Source organism: Gobius niger (assembly GCF_951799975.1).
Source record: "Gobius niger genome assembly, chromosome: 5".
NCBI classification, from domain to species: domain Eukaryota; kingdom Metazoa; phylum Chordata; class Actinopteri; order Gobiiformes; family Gobiidae; genus Gobius; species Gobius niger.
The window spans coordinates 518,105-535,680 of record NC_136856.1 but is presented as its reverse complement, the minus strand read 5'-3'; the positions used below and the strand labels follow the sequence as shown (position 1 = coordinate 535,680).

Genomic DNA, 17,576 nt, shown 5'->3' with positions numbered 1-17,576 from the left:
CTTTGTGACTATATGTCTGTGAAAGGCGCTATATAAATAAAGATCTTCTTCTTCTTCACTGTTGATCTGAAACAAGTCCAGAACATGCGCCTATTTGGGCTTAACAAGCCACCATAGCAAAGCCTTCACTGATGCTAATGCTAACACTGGATGGATGCTACAAACAATGAGCCGTGGACAGACCTGGAGGAGACACTGAGGAGACTCTGAGGAGACACTGAGGAGACAGTGAGGAGACACTGAGGAGACACTGAGGAGACACTGAGGAGACTCTGAGGAGACACTGAGGAGACACTGAGGAGACACTGAGGAGACACTGAGGAGACACTGAGGAGACACTGAGGAGACTCTGAGGAGACTCTGAGGAGACACTGAGGAGACACATGGAGACATCCACACAAACTCCTCTTCCTCAGCTGCTCCGGTGAAGCTGAGGTTAAAGGTCAGTGGTTTAGTTTCTCACGTTTCTTTTCATAATAAGCGTCAAACATTCATTTTTATTTCATCAGTCGTGGTCATTTCTGTGGGAGCCTCGATCGTCACACATGTGTCTGTGTTTACAACACATAGTTCACTTGTTAAAGTCCAGTCTGAATACGAACTTCTGATCCGGAACAAACAAGCGGAGCAAAGGACTTTTCTGGTCTGAACACACCCTTAGAATCTGACCTGACCAGGGCTGCAGCTCAACTTAAGGTGAATGTTTGTTGGAGGCTCTTTGTGCTAATTCCACAGGATCTGGCAACCCTCAGGTCTCATTCTGCTTTGTGACAAGAATCCCACATTGTCAACCTTCTGAGATCCGTGTGATTTACGGGCCTTTGTGAAAGAGGTGTTTCAGTGTTGTTTTCATAAACCCGTCCTCACGTTGACATGAAGCAGCTGAGTTTATTGAAAAGCTTCTACATGACGTCGCTGGAAAAGGTTTTACGGTTTGAAGGTTTGACGGTTTGACGGTTTGAAGGGTTTGAAGGGTCTTTGGCTGACGGACACTTGAGCGTGACCTGATCTGATTTATGTGACTCTCTTTACTCCCACAGACGTCTGCAGGTGGATCTGCCGCACAGACAACACAGCTGCTCACGGAAAACACTGGGTCCTGATAAATAATGGCGGGTTTAATCATTCCATAGAAGCTGAGCTCGTCAATCAGCCGTGAGAGTCGTGTGAGAGTCTCGTCTTCGAAGAAACGTCTGGCCCTCGGCTCAAACACACGAGCTCATCCTCTCCCACCACATTCCTCCGGTTTCCTGGAGTTTTCTAAAGGCTTCTTCCTTCGTAATCTCAGACAAACGTCATTTAGTTTCTAAATCTGCTGTAATGATTTCCATTTGTTTGTTTCTTGTGGAGTAAATGTGTTTAGAAAGCATAAATCTGTTTCATAAACGCAGAGGAAAAAGGAAAACAGACGAGTGCCTGTTGTGTCTATTTATTTATCAGACGCTTTGGCGAGCGGCGAGAGAGACATTAATGTTTATGAGAGACGTGCACCACCATTCAAATCTGCAGAGGAAAGAAGAAAACATGTGTTTGTGACACAGACTCTGACACCTGACAGACAGGGGGCGCTGTAAACTTTATTGCAGAGATGGAGAAAACATGGTTTGGTCAGGGCTGTAACTCCAGAAAGACTTAGCTCTCTCTGCATCACTGACCGAGCCTTTCCTTCATGATCCATGTTTAGATCATGTGTTAAAGACACCGCAGCCGTGTGCAGACATGTCACATGTGCAGCTGATGACACTGTGTTCATGTATGACCTTCAGAGCCTGGTTCTCAGCACGTTCTCTTTCTGAACTCCAACCACACAGATGTTCTGTCGGTCTGATAAACTCTCATGAACACTCAGGATCTGTTTTTACTGAACTACCTGTTGGGGTTTGTGTTTTGTTCCCCTCCTCTTTGTGTTTTCCCTTCTGTGCAGAGCTGGTGGTTGACGGGGGCGTGGCTGACACCTGCAGCAATGAGGCACACCTGGACCTGATTAGGAACCAGCCTACAAACACTCTGCTCAGTCCTCTCCACACGGCCAGATACTTCCGTCTCAGTCGGTAGAAGCCTGACCTGCTTTTTTGTCCAGCAGTATTTTTTGTGATACTTACATGTCTCTTTCTTTGCCCAGGTTGCTTCTCGTACGTTTCCTGGTTCCGCATGCTGCCTGCCTGCCCCCGTCGCCTCAGCCTCTTCCGCTTTTTGTTTTGGGAAATAAATTGGTAAACCTTACCTGCCTCAGTCTCCGCTTTAGGGTTCCTCCTCTGCAAAACCTTAACACTACCTCTGACTTTCACACAAACATTCAGGTCCTTCAATAACTTTGGTCCATGATGTTGAAAGAGTTTAGACAAACGTCCTTGTGAATCAGAGCCACATCGAGGAAGTGAAACAGAAGAAAGTCATTGCTATGGTTGAGCTCGGTCTGATGAAACCGATGGACATCAAGATACTTCTGCTTTTCATAATCCACTGTTTCTTCATCAGGAGCCAAACCTGCAGAGCCTCTTCTTTCTCCCTTTTCTCACTGAAGTAGCAGCTCTGATCGTCCTGAATTTCAGGTTTTGAGACTTGAAACAAACAGGTTTTATAAATGGGTAATTATAGTCTCTGCAGCACAAAAACCATCTCAGTCTGGACGAAACAAAAGAGCCCGACATGTCGAATCCTCAACAGAACAGAACGTCCAAGTCTTCCTGAATAATCTCTGGATTGTAAAACAGTGCAGTCCTTTGTTAATGAGCACCGGCTCCTGAGACAAAGCCGTGTGTTTCTGTAACTCCCAGGTCACCGTGAAGTGTTTGAACTTTAGAAAGAGCAAACATCTCTGGCTTTGAACCAAAAACATCTCCAACAACACGCCCTGATCCGTGAGCTCCACAAACACACAGAACGAGCACTTTGAGACCATCATCTCCGTCTGATCCGTCAGACCCGGCTGAGAAGAACCTGTGTCGGCAAAATGTTCACGCAGATAAAACAACGCTCATTCACTTTCTCTACACGGAGCAGCTGAGAAAACAGGCGGCTTTGTGAGGAGCAACCGAGAGACCAGAACCGTGTCTGAAACTAAACTCTGAACCTTGGACCAGATCAGGTCTGAAACAGGAAGCTGTGATTCTCCCAGTGAGCGTTTCAGGCTCTGACTCACATGATGACAGGACTTTCTAGAACGTTGTGAACGCAAAGACTCTCAAACTACTAAAATAAATCTGTTTGTTCCGTTGGCAGATTATTTTACTTTAGGTCAGATATCCTTAATTTACGCAGTTTCACTCTATGACAAAGAAACACATTTACTCACATTCCCTCAGTCTGAAGCCCCGGGAATGAACAAAACCTAAAACTAAACATGACACTGGACTAAATCAGGTGAAAAACTGGGCTGAACTAACATTAATGTAAAGAACAAGAGTCGAGTAAACTTGTAGTAAATGAGCCCAGGTCTAAACCATCCATCCATTTTCTTCCACTGGTCCGTTGCCGGGTTGTAGGAGCTGCTTTGGCGCCCCCTGCAGGTGGTGGGTCCACAGAAGGTCGGCCTCATGGGTCTAACCGGGCCTGTTGGTCTCTCATAAGGAGCTTCTGACCCGTCACTTATAGGACCTGTTTGCCCTGGGAGACCCTACAGGGGCACGAAGCCCCGACACCAGAGCTCCAGGATCATTCAGGATCAAACCCTCCACCACGTGAAGGTGGCGGCTCCAGGAGGGGAGGTCTAAACCATTATTTGTCAAAACAGGAAGGGCTAGACTCATAGAATTACAATTACAAGAAGTATAGACCGTGATCGTGAAACCCCTCCCCGTGTTTGCCTTCTCAGAGCTGCAGGAAGCCTTCATGTTTCTCTGAGCAGAGCCGTAATGTTTCAGCTGCTGGTGGTTTTGTTTTGCCAGCACTGAATGTGAAAACACACAGGACACACGGCTGGAGAATCATGATGAAGTGTCATCATAGCCACGGGGGAGACAGAGCCACTGCAGCCTGTAGCAGCGACGTCAAGCTAGCTCAACAATAACACAAACAAAAGAACAGACATCACCACATGATGAGTCTGTTTAAGGAGCTCCAGGGATTGTGTCGGTGCTTTAAGGCTCGGTTATGCTCCCATTTCCAGCGTAGTGACTGTCACTACATTGATGCTTTGTCACGTTTATAATGTCCAGCCTGCGTAATCAAACATTACCACCAGAGGGCGCTGGAACATTTACCCAAACAGGAGAAGAAGAGCTCGGAGCAGAACAACATGGCGCCAAACGCACTGAAGTGGAGGCAAAACAGTGATGCTTTGTTTGTTTGTTTGAATCACTTTTCACCTGTTGAGCTGTGCAGCAGCGCCCCCAGTGGTCAGCTCATGTACTGCTGGATAAACAGGCGACATGCGTATTCGTTTCTAACAGAGAGTCAACACTGGAGCCTCTGCTGCCGTTCACACAATATGGAGAAAAACAGTGAGCTCATAAATATCTGACGGTGAATTTACAATAGTTTGTGATTTATGTCCTGAACGGATGTTATTAAAGTGTGAAATGGAGGTTCCTCACGCTGGGGGGTCAGAGTCGATACGCTCGCTCTGCCGTAAATCTGGATTCAATTAGAAATGTTTTGAAATGGAACAGCGGGTTAATCCTCACGCTGGTACTCCGGACTATAGAGCTTTACAAACAAACCTGCAAAGCTCCGCAGTGTGGCTTTAATTACTCTGACGTTACTGTAACAGTGTTTCTTACATGAGATGCATTTTGTGAAGGTTCTCATGAAGGATTATCCGTCATCGTAGACAGTTTCAGTTTTATGTTTTGACTAAAAGTGAGACGTGTGAAGATGGAAACATCACCAGCCCGGTCCAGTCGACGACGTCTGGAACACTTTACTACGAAGAGATCCAAGTGCAGTAACCAATAACCACGTTCTCATGAGTTCTTCTAAAACACATTCTTAGAGACAGATTAGATACAAATGTTCAGCAGTTTAAAGACACGATTAAATCAAAATTAACACAAGTTCTTTTTGGTCAATGACATATTTCTACAGATTATTTCATGTACGTTTATTTTCATTATGACGTAACATTAGGACAAATAAAAGACGTTCTAATGAACTCTCTGAAACAAAGACATGATGTTTAAGACGTCTCGATGTTTGTCAAGTTACTGAGGAGATATTTTTCTGAAGTAAGAATATTACTGTAGAAGTTTAAAGTACAGTTACATAAAAAAAAGTCTTCAGGGTTTCTGATCAGTTTTCTGGGTGGATGGTTCCATTATCAGTGAAGACCAGCAACTCTAAAAACAATTAATTACAGAACTGGTACAGCTAAACCAAACCAGTCTGGTATCGAAAAAATGAAAGTGTCGGAAAAAAAATCTTCTCTCTTTAGATCCAACTTTTGGGGCCCGTTATTGTGCATCAAAACGGAGACGATAGCGTGACATGTTGCGCTCAGATCTTGCCACTCCAGACTTGGCGCATTTAAGTGGGTGGAGACACACATTTTCCTCCAACCAGATCGACTCCGCCTCCAGGAGAGTGGTTGTGTGGGAGTGGGGGGTGAACTTGTGCTTTTGTTTTGCTTCGCGTTCACGCCGAGCGCGGGCCGATCCGCGCCACAGCGGACGCTGTAGCTCTTTTTCTCTCGAGACGTGAACATGGTTTAGCTCACGATGGGGTAAATAAAGTTTTTAGTTTGACCTGTGAGAGCCTAAGGCTTCAGAAAGAACGCAAGACAGAGCAATGTAAACGAGGAAGTGAATGTCAGCCGTGTTTCCATCAGTGCAGTCGCCTCCTCTTGTGACGCCCCCTGCAGGTGGCGGAGGCCAATGGCACATATAGCGCCGCCCCGTGCGCCGCCACAAGATCTGGCCCTTGATGCTGTTGGTCCACAGACAGGATTACAGTAGTTTTTTTTTTGGGGGGGGGGGGAGTTTTCCCCATTATTTTTTTTTTTTCTTGCATTTTTTACTCTCTACATTACATTTTTTTTCTTTTTTTTTGCCACATTTTGTTTTTACACATTTTCAGTTTTATTTTCACCACAATTTGTCCGAATTTGCCATGTTCTCCCACAGTTGTTGACATTGTTTGAGAAGCTCTCATTCATCCAGGGAGCATCCATCGGAGAAAAGGGTAAAGGCCTATTCATACTCCACAAGACTTGTGGAAGTCATCAACTGGACTGGGTTTTGACTTTGCAGAGTGACATGAGTAACATTATTGTTCTGTTTCTGGTTCTAGACGACAAATATTCTAACATCGGTGTTGGAAAATGTATCGTTAAAGTCCTGGTATCGTAAAGTTTCAGTCTAAAATGGAACTAAAATATAAACTTTTGCACATGTTTAAATGTTGTGATCAGACTCTGGTGCTGCTTTAGTCTCTGTTCTCTTTCAAAGATTACAACAGACCCTGCCTCTGACCGTGAACTCTGAGATGAATTCTTTCCAAAACGGGAAATAAAGACTTCTAAGTGAATCCTATGGTTTTGGAAAGCTCCTTATTCCTCTGGATAATCAAAGCCATGTTTCCAACTCTCAGTGTAACGACGGGGCCAAAACAAGCTGCGGCCCATAAACGCGAATAATGACTTTTTATTATCAGAAACGGCTCCAAAAGGGGAACGCGGGGGTAAATAATGGCAACAATGGGCCTTTTCAAGTGCGTTCGTGTTTGACGTCTCCTGGAGCTAAAGTGCTTCCAAATGTGAGCAGCTTTTTCCACCGGTCGGATTGTTTGGTGTTTACTCGGATTAAGAGACGACACACTTTTGTTTGTTTGTGGAAAAAAGACTCTGCGATTCAGAGATTAGACAGTGATACAGGTCAGAGTGATGTCATAGTGATGTCAGAGTGATGTCAGAGTGATGTCATAGTGATGTCATAGTGATGTCATAGTGATGTCATAGTGATGTCAGAGTGATGTCGGAGTGATGTCGGAGTGATGTCGGAGTGATGTCAGAGTGATGTCAGAGTGATGTCATAGTGATGTCAGAGTGATGTCAGAGTGATGTCAGAGTGATGTCAGAGTGATGTCAGTGTGATGTCAGTGTGATGTCTGAGTGATGTCAGAGTGATGTCACAGTGATGTCATAGTGATGTCAGAGTGATGTCGGAGTGATGTCGGAGTGATGTCAGAGTGATGTCAGAGTGATGTCAGAGTGATGTCGGAGTGATGTCGGAGTGATGTCAGAGTGATGTCAGAGTGATGTCATAGTGATGTCAGAGTGATGTCAGAGTGATGTCAGAGTGATGTCAGAGTGATGTCAGTGTGATGTCAGTGTGATGTCTGAGTGATGTCAGAGTGATGTCACAGTGATGTCGGAGTGATGTCATAGTGATGTCAGAGTGATGTCGGAGTGATGTCACAGTGATGTCAGAGTGATGTCGGAGTGATGTCACAGTGATGTCAGAGTGATGTCAGAGTGATGTCAGAGTGATGTCACAGTGATGTCATAGTGATGTCACAGTGATGTCAGAGTGATGTCGGAGTGATGTCGGAGTGATGTCGGAGTGATGTCGGAGTGATGTCAGAGTGATGTCATAGTGATGTCATAGTGATGTCATAGTGATGTCATAGTGATGTCATAGTGATGTCAGAGTGATGTCGGAGTGATGTCAGAGTGATGTCATAGTGATGTCATAGTGATGTCATAGTGATGTCATAGTGATGTCATAGTGATGTCAGAGTGATGTCAGAGTGATGTCGGAGTGATGTCAGAGTGATGTCATAGTGATGTCATAGTGATGTCATAGTGATGTCATAGTGATGTCATAGTGATGTCAGAGTGATGTCGGAGTGATGTCGGAGTGATGTCGGAGTGATGTCAGAGTGATGTCAGAGTGATGTCAGAGTGATGTCAGAGTGATGTGAGAGTGATGTCAGAGTGATGTCGGAGTGATGTCAGAGTGATGTCAGAGTGATGTCAGAGTGATGTCACAGTGATGTCTGAGTGATGTCATAGTGATGTCGGAGTGATGTCTGAGTGATGTCACAGTGATGTCAGAGTGATGTCATAGTGATGTCTGAGTGATGTCTGAGTGATGTCACAGTGATGTCACAGTGATGTCAGAGTGATGTCACAGTGATGTCAGAGTGATGTCAGAGTGATGTCACAGTGATGTCTGAGTGATGTCAGAGTGATGTCATAGTGATGTCATAGTGATGTCAGAGTGATGTCACAGTGATGTCTGAGTGATGTCGGAGTGATGTCATAGTGATGTCAGAGTGATGTCGGAGTGATGTCAGAGTGATGTCAGAGTGATGTCATAGTGATGTCGGAGTGATGTCTGAGTGATGTCAGAGTGATGTCAGAGTGATGTCATAGTGATGTCGGAGTGATGTCAGAGTGATGTCGGAGTGATGTCAGAGTGATGTCTGAGTGATGTCACAGTGATGTCAGAGTGATGTCAGAGTGATGTCACAGTGATGTCTGAGTGATGTCACAGTGATGTCAGAGTGATGTCATAGTGATGTCAGAGTGATGTCGGAGTGATGTCAGAGTGATGTCATAGTGATGTCGGAGTGATGTCATAGTGATGTCAGAGTGATGTCGGAGTGATGTCACAGTGATGTCAGAGTGATGTCAGAGTGATGTCTGAGTGATGTCAGAGTGATGTCGGAGTGATGTCAGAGTGATGTCATAGTGATGTCGGAGTGATGTCATAGTGATGTCAGAGTGATGTCGGAGTGATGTCTGAGTGATGTCAGAGTGATGTCAGAGTGATGTCGGAGTGATGTCAGAGTGATGTCGGAGTGATGTCAGAGTGATGTCACAGTGATGTCAGAGTTATGTCGGAGTGATGTCAGAGTGATGTCGGAGTGATGTCAGAGTGATGTCAGAGTGATGTCAGAGTGATGTCAGAGTGATGTCAGAGTGATGTCAGAGTGATGTCAGAGTGATGTCGGAGTGATGTCGGAGTGATGTCAGAGTGATGTCAGAGTGATGTCAGAGTGATGTCAGAGTGATGTCAGAGTGATGTCACAGTGATGTCACAGTGATGTCAGAGTGATGTCAGAGTGATGTCAGAGTGATGTCGGAGTGATGTCGGAGTGATGTCACAGTAATGTCAGAGTGATGTCAGAGTGATGTCTGAGTGATGTCACAGTGATGTCACAGTGATGTCAGAGTGATGTCAGAGTGATGTCAGAGTGATGTCAGAGTGATGTCAGAGTGATGTCGGAGTGATGTCGGAGTGATGTCAGAGTGATGTCAGAGTGATGTCAGAGTGATGTCGGAGTGATGTCGGAGTGATGTCACAGTAATGTCAGAGTGATGTCAGAGTGATGTCTGAGTGATGTCAGAGTGATGTCAGAGTGATGTCGGAGTAATGTCGGAGTGATGTCGGAGTGATGTCAGAGTGATGTCAGAGTGATGTCAGAGTGATGTCGGAGTAATGTCGGAGTGATGTCGGAGTGATGTCAGAGTGATGTCATAGTGATGTCAGAGTGATGTCGGAGTGATGTCGGAGTGATGTCACAGTGATGTCAGTGATGTCGGTGTGATGTCACAGTGATGTCAGAGTGATGTCACAGTGATGTCGGAGTGATGTCGGAGTGATGTCAGAGTGATGTCAGAGTGATGTCAGAGTGATGTCGGAGTAATGTCGGAGTGATGTCGGAGTGATGTCAGAGTGATGTCATAGTGATGTCAGAGTGATGTCGGAGTGATGTCGGAGTGATGTCACAGTGATGTCAGTGATGTCGGTGTGATGTCAGAGTGATGTCAGAGTGATGTCGGAGTGATGTCGGAGTGATGTCAGAGTGATGTCAAGTGATGTCAAGTGATGTCAGAGTGATGTCAGTGTGATGTCAGTGTGATGTCAGAGTGATGTCAGAGTGATGTCACAGTGATGTCAGAGTGATGTCAGAGTGATGTCAGAGTGATGTCACAGTGATGTCAGAGTGATGTCAGAGTGATGTCAGTGTGATGTCAGTGTGATGTCAGAGTGATGTCAGAGTGATGTCACAGTGATGTCTGAGTGATGTCACAGTGATGTCTGAGTGATGTCAGAGTGATGTCGGAGTGATGTCAGAGTGATGTCTGAGTGATGTCACAGTGATGTCTGAGTGATGTCAGTGATGTCACAGTGATGTCAGAGTGATGTCAGAGTGATGTCATAGTGATGTCAGAGTGATGTCAGAGTGATGTCAGAGTGATGTCAGTGATGTCAGAGTGATGTCACAGTGATGTCACAGTGATGTCACAGTGATGTCTGAGTGATGTCACAGTGATGTCAGAGTGATGTCACAGTGATGTCAGAGTGATGTCACAGTGATGTCAGAGTGATGTCAGAGTGATGTCGGAGTGATGTCAGAGTGATGTCAGAGTGATGTCGGAGTGATGTCAGAGTGATGTCACAGTGATGTCAGAGTGATGTCACAGTGATGTCGGAGTGATGTCGGAGTGATGTCAGAGTGATGTCAGAGTGATGTCGGAGTGATGTCAGAGTGATGTCGGAGTGATGTCGGAGTGATGTCAGAGTGATGTCAGAGTGATGTCAGAGTGATGTCGGAGTGATGTCAGAGTGATGTCGGAGTGATGTCGGAGTGATGTCAGAGTGATGTCAGAGTGATGTCGGAGTGATGTCAGAGTGATGTCATAGTGATGTCATAGTGATGTCAGAGTGATGTCAGAGTGATGTCATAGTGATGTCAGAGTGATGTCAGAGTGATGTCGGAGTGATGTCAGAGTGATGTCAGAGTGATGTCGGAGTGATGTCAGAGTGATGTCACAGTGATGTCAGAGTGATGTCACAGTGATGTCGGAGTGATGTCGGAGTGATGTCAGAGTGATGTCACAGTGATGTCAGAGTGATGTCACAGTGATGTCACAGTGATGTCGGAGTGATGTCAGAGTGATGTCGGAGTGATGTCAGAGTGATGTCGGAGTGATGTCGGAGTGATGTCAGAGTGATGTCAGAGTGATGTCAGAGTGATGTCGGAGTGATGTCAGAGTGATGTCGGAGTGATGTCGGAGTGATGTCAGAGTGATGTCAGAGTGATGTCGGAGTGATGTCAGAGTGATGTCATAGTGATGTCATAGTGATGTCAGAGTGATGTCAGAGTGATGTCAGAGTGATGTCAGAGTGATGTCGGAGTGATGTCAGAGTGATGTCAGAGTGATGTCGGAGTGATGTCGGAGTGATGTCACAGTGATGTCGGAGTGATGTCAGAGTGATGTCAGAGTGATGTCAGAGTGATGTCGGAGTGATGTCTGTGTGATGTCAGAGTGATGTCGGAGTGATGTCACAGTGATGTCAGAGTGATGTCAGAGTGATGTCACAGTGATGTCAGAGTGATGTCGGAGTGATGTCAGAGTGATGTCAGAGTGATGTCTGTGTGATGTCAGAGTGATGTCAGAGTGATGTCGGAGTGATGTCAGAGTGATGTCAGAGTGATGTCATAGTGATGTCACAGTGATGTCACAGTGATGTCAGAGTGATGTCAGAGTGATGTCGGAGTGATGTCACAGTGATGTCAGAGTGATGTCAGAGTGATGTCACAGTGATGTCAGAGTGATGTCACAGTGATGTCACAGTGATGTCAGAGTGATGTCAGAGTGATGTCGGAGTGATGTCAGAGTGATGTCAGAGTGATGTCGGAGTGATGTCACAGTGATGTCAGAGTGATGTCACAGTGATGTCAGAGTGATGTCACAGTGATGTCACAGTGATGTCAGAGTGATGTCAGAGTGATGTCGGAGTGATGTCAGAGTGATGTCAGAGTGATGTCGGAGTGATGTCACAGTGATGTCAGAGTGATGTCAGAGTGATGTCACAGTGATGTCAGAGTGATGTCAGAGTGATGTCAGAGTGATGTCACAGTGATGTCAGAGTGATGTCAGAGTGATGTCGGAGTGATGTCTGTGTGATGTCAGAGTGATGTCAGAGTGATGTCAGAGTGATGTCACAGTGATGTCAGAGTGATGTCAGAGTGATGTCACAGTGATGTCAGAGTGATGTCACAGTGATGTCAGAGTGATGTCTGAGTGATGTCAGAGTGATGTCAGAGTGATGTCAGAGTGATGTCACAGTGATGTCAGAGTGATGTCAGAGTGATGTCGGAGTGATGTCAGAGTGATGTCGGAGTGATGTCAGAGTGATGTCAGAGTGATGTCAGAGTGATGTCAGAGTGATGTCTGAGTGATGTCAGAGTGATGTCAGAGTGATGTCGGAGTGATGTCAGAGTGATGTCACAGTGATGTCAGAGTGATGTCAGAGTGATGTCGGAGTGATGTCAGAGTGATGTCAGAGTGATGTCAGAGTGATGTCAGAGTGATGTCACAGTGATGTCAGAGTGATGTCAGAGTGATGTCGGAGTGATGTCAGAGTGATGTCGGAGTGATGTCAGAGTGATGTCAGAGTGATGTCAGAGTGATGTCACAGTGATGTCAGAGTGATGTCGGAGTGATTTCGGAGTGATGTCAGAGTGATGTCAGAGTGATGTCAGAGTGATGTCAGAGTGATGTCGGAGTGATGTCAGAGTGATGTCAGAGTGATGTCAGAGTGATGTCAGAGTGATGTCGGAGTGATGTCACAGTGATGTCAGAGTGATGTCAGAGTGATGTCACAGTGATGTCACAGTGATGTCAGAGTGATGACAGAGTGATGTCACAGTGATGTCAGAGTGATGTCAGAGTGATGTCAGAGTGATGTCAGAGTGATGTCTGAGTGATGTCAGAGTGATGACAGAGTGATGTCAGAGTGATGTCAGAGTGATGTCAGAGTGATGTCAGAGTGATGTCAGAGTGATGTCACAGTGATGTCACAGTGATGTCACAGTGATGTCACAGTGATGTCAGAGTGATGTCAGAGTGATGTCAGAGTGATGTCTGAGTGATGTCGGAGTGATGTCAGAGTGATGTCGGAGTGATGTCGGAGTGATGTCAGAGTGATGTCGGAGTGATGTCAGAGTGATGTCTGAGTGATGTCGGAGTGATGTCAGAGTGATGTCGGAGTGATGTCGGAGTGATGTCTGAGTGATGTCGGAGTGATGTCAGAGTGATGTCGGAGTGATGTCGGAGTGATGTCAGAGTGATGTCAGAGTGATGTCAGAGTGATGTCAGAGTGATGTCACAGTGATGTCACAGTGATGTCAGAGTGATGTCACAGTGATGTCAGAGTGATGTCAGAGTGATGTCAGTGTGATGTCACAGTGATGTCAGAGTGATGTCAGAGTGATGTCAGAGTGATGTCAGAGTGATGTCAGAGTGATGTCAGAGTGATGTCAGAGTGATGTCTGAGTGATGTCGGAGTGATGTCAGAGTGATGTCGGAGTGATGTCGGAGTGATGTCAGAGTGATGTCAGAGTGATGTCAGAGTGATGTCAGAGTGATGTCACAGTGATGTCACAGTGATGTCAGAGTGATGTCACAGTGATGTCAGAGTGATGTCAGAGTGATGTCAGTGTGATGTCACAGTGATGTCAGAGTGATGTCAGAGTGATGTCAGAGTGATGTCAGAGTGATGTCAGAGTGATGTCAGAGTGATGTCGGAGTGATGTCAGAGTGATGTCAGAGTGATGTCAGAGTGATGACAGAGTGATGTCACAGTGATGTCACAGTGATGTCAGAGTGATGACAGAGTGATGTCACAGTGATGTCACAGTGATGTCACAGTGATGTCAGAGTGATGTCAGAGTGATGTCACAGTGATGTCAGAGTGACGTCAGAGTGATGTCAGAGTGATGTCTGTGTGATGTAAGAGTGATGTCAGAGTGATGTCACAGTGATGTCAGAGTGATGTCACAGTGATGTCAGAGTGATGTCAGAGTGATGTCAGAGTGATGTCAGAGTGATGTCAGAGTGATGTCACAGTGATGTCAGAGTGATGTCAGAGTGATGTCGGAGTGATGTCAGAGTGATGTCGGAGTGATGTCAGAGTGATGTCAGAGTGATGTCAGAGTGATGTCAGAGTGATGTCTGAGTGATGTCAGAGTGATGTCAGAGTGATGTCGGAGTGATGTCAGAGTGATGTCACAGTGATGTCAGAGTGATGTCAGAGTGATGTCGGAGTGATGTCGGAGTGATGTCAGAGTGATGTCGGAGTGATGTCGGAGTGATGTCACAGTGATGTCAGAGTGATGTCGGAGTGATGTCAGAGTGATGTCAGAGTGATGTCGGAGTGATGTCAGAGTGATGTCACAGTGATGTCAGAGTGATGTCAGAGTGATGTCAGAGTGATGTCAGAGTGATGTCAGAGTGATGTCACAGTGATGTCACAGTGATGTCAGAGTGATGTCAGAGTGATGTCAGAGTGATGTCAGAGTGATGTCAGAGTGATGTCTGAGTGATGTCAGAGTGATGTCAGAGTGATGTCAGAGTGATGTCAGAGTGATGTCGGAGTGATGTCAGAGTGATGTCACAGTGATGTCACAGTGATGTCAGAGTGATGTCAGAGTGATGTCAGAGTGATGTCGGAGTGATGTCAGAGTGATGTCTGTGTGATGTCACAGTGATGTCTGAGTGATGTCAGAGTGATGTCGGAGTGATGTCGGAGTGATGTCGGAGTGATGTCGGAGTGATGTCACAGTGATGTCAGAGTGATGTCAGAGTGATGTCTGAGTGATGTCAGAGTGATGTCGGAGTGATGTCAGAGTGATGTCAGAGTGATGTCAGAGTTATGTCGGAGTGATGTCAGAGTGATGTCGGAGTGATGTCAGAGTGATGTCAGAGTGATGTCAGAGTGATGTCAGAGTGATGTCAGAGTGATGTCAGAGTGATGTCAGAGTGATGTCGGAGTGATGTCGGAGTGATGTCAGAGTGATGTCAGAGTGATGTCAGAGTGATGTCAGAGTGATGTCAGAGTGATGTCACAGTGATGTCACAGTGATGTCAGAGTGATGTCAGAGTGATGTCAGAGTGATGTCGGAGTGATGTCGGAGTGATGTCACAGTAATGTCAGAGTGATGTCAGAGTGATGTCTGAGTGATGTCACAGTGATGTCACAGTGATGTCAGAGTGATGTCAGAGTGATGTCAGAGTGATGTCAGAGTGATGTCAGAGTGATGTCGGAGTGATGTCGGAGTGATGTCAGAGTGATGTCAGAGTGATGTCAGAGTGATGTCGGAGTGATGTCGGAGTGATGTCACAGTAATGTCAGAGTGATGTCAGAGTGATGTCTGAGTGATGTCAGAGTGATGTCAGAGTGATGTCGGAGTAATGTCGGAGTGATGTCGGAGTGATGTCAGAGTGATGTCAGAGTGATGTCAGAGTGATGTCGGAGTAATGTCGGAGTGATGTCGGAGTGATGTCAGAGTGATGTCATAGTGATGTCAGAGTGATGTCGGAGTGATGTCGGAGTGATGTCACAGTGATGTCAGTGATGTCGGTGTGATGTCACAGTGATGTCAGAGTGATGTCACAGTGATGTCGGAGTGATGTCGGAGTGATGTCAGAGTGATGTCAGAGTGATGTCAGAGTGATGTCGGAGTAATGTCGGAGTGATGTCGGAGTGATGTCAGAGTGATGTCATAGTGATGTCAGAGTGATGTCGGAGTGATGTCGGAGTGATGTCACAGTGATGTCAGTGATGTCGGTGTGATGTCAGAGTGATGTCAGAGTGATGTCGGAGTGATGTCGGAGTGATGTCAGAGTGATGTCAAGTGATGTCAAGTGATGTCAGAGTGATGTCAGTGTGATGTCAGTGTGATGTCAGAGTGATGTCAGAGTGATGTCACAGTGATGTCAGAGTGATGTCAGAGTGATGTCAGAGTGATGTCACAGTGATGTCAGAGTGATGTCAGAGTGATGTCAGTGTGATGTCAGTGTGATGTCAGAGTGATGTCAGAGTGATGTCACAGTGATGTCTGAGTGATGTCACAGTGATGTCATAGTGATGTCACAGTGATGTCACAGTGATGTCAGAGTGATGTCAGAGTGATGTCAGAGTGATGTCAGAGTGATGTCAGAGTGATGTCTGAGTGATGTCAGAGTGATGTCACAGTGATGTCAGAGTGAAGTCAGAGTGATGTCACAGTGATGTCACAGTGATGTCGGAGTGATGTCGGAGTGATGTCAGAGTGATGTCAGAGTGATGTCACAGTGATGTCAGAGTGATGTCACAGTGATGTCATAGTGATGTCACAGTGATGTCAGAGTGAAGTCAGAGTGATGTCAGAGTGAAGTCAGAGTGATGTCACAGTGATGTCGGAGTGATGTCGGAGTGATGTCACAGTGATGTCACAGTGATGTCAGAGTGATGTCAGTGTGATGTCACAGTGATGTCACAGTGATGTCAGAGTGATGTCGGAGTGATGTCGGAGTGATGTCAGAGTGATGTCAGAGTGATGTCAGAGTGATGTCAGAGTGATGTCAGAGTGATGTCAGTGTGATGTCACAGTGATGTCAGAGTGATGTCAGAGTTATGTCACAGTGATGTCAGAGTGATGTCAGTGTGATGTCACAGTGATGTCAGAGTGATGTCACAGTGATGTCACAGTGATGTCAGAGTGATGTCAGTGTGATGTCAGAGTGATGTCACAGTGATGTCAGAGTGATGTCGGAGTGATGTCGGAGTGATGTCAGAGTGATGTCAGAGTGATGTCAGAGTGATGTCAGAGTGATGTCAGAGTGATGTCAGAGTGATGTCAGTGTGATGTCACAGTGATGTCAGAGTGATGTCAGAGTTATGTCACAGTGATGTCAGAGTGATGTCAGAGTGATGTCAGAGTGATGTCACAGTGATGTCGGAGCGATGTCAGAGTGATGTCACAGTGATGTCAGAGTGATGTCGGAGTGAAGTCAGAGTGATGTCAGAGTGAAGTCAGAGTGATGTCAGAGTGATGTCACAGTGATGTCACAGTGATGTCAGAGTGATGTCACAGTGATGTCAGAGTGAAGTCAGAGTGATGTCTGAGTGATGTCAGAGTGATGTCACAGTGATGTCAGAGTGATGTCAGAGTGATGTCTGAGTGATGTCAGAGTGATGTCTGAGTGATGTCTGAGTGATGTCAGAGTGATGTCAGAGTGATGTCAGAGTGATGTCACAGTGATGTCTGAGTGATGTCAGAGTGATGTCAGAGTGATGTCGGAGTGAAGTCAGAGTGATGTCAGAGTGATGTCAGAGTGATGTCAGAGTGATGTCACAGTGATGTCTGAGTGATGTCAGAGTGATGTCACAGTGATGTCAGAGTGATGTCAGAGTGATGTCTGAGTGATGTCAGAGTGATGTCTGAGTGATGTCAGAGTGATGTCGGAGTGATGTCAGAGTGATGTCGGAGTGATGTCAGAGTGATGTCACAGTGATGTCAGAGTGAGGTCAGTGTGATGTCAGAGTGATGTCACAGTGATGTCAGAGTGATGTCAGTGTGATGTCAGAGTGATGTCTGAGTGATGTCAGAGTGATGTCTGAGTGATGTCAGAGTGATGTCAGAGTGATGTCGGAGTGATGTCGGAGTGATGTCGGAGTGATGTCGGAGTGATGTCAGTGATGTCAGAGTGATGTCGGAGTGATGTCTGAGTGATGTCAGAGTGATGTCAGAGTGATGTCACAGTGATGTCAGAGTGAGGTCAGTGTGATGTCAGAGTGATGTCACAGTGATGTCAGAGTGATGTCAGTGTGATGTCAGAGTGATGTCTGAGTGATGTCAGA

The 17,576-nt window shown here is 46.0% G+C and overlaps 1 protein-coding gene across 1 annotated transcript in view; it reads left to right on the top strand.

Annotated features, from left to right (window-relative positions):
• Positions 1 to 873: 873 nt before the first annotated feature.
• LOC306963441 (matrix-remodeling-associated protein 5) overlaps positions 874 to 17,576 on the top strand; it is a gene marked incomplete at both ends in the record, with an annotated part of 97,557 nt that continues 80,854 nt past the window's right edge. The window contains 3 exons of the mRNA XM_079557008.1: positions 874 to 940; positions 1,925 to 2,051; positions 2,123 to 2,132. Of these exons, the coding sequence (XP_079413134.1) occupies positions 874 to 940; positions 1,925 to 2,051; positions 2,123 to 2,132 (204 nt within the window). The remainder of the gene's footprint in view (positions 941 to 1,924; positions 2,052 to 2,122; positions 2,133 to 17,576) is intronic.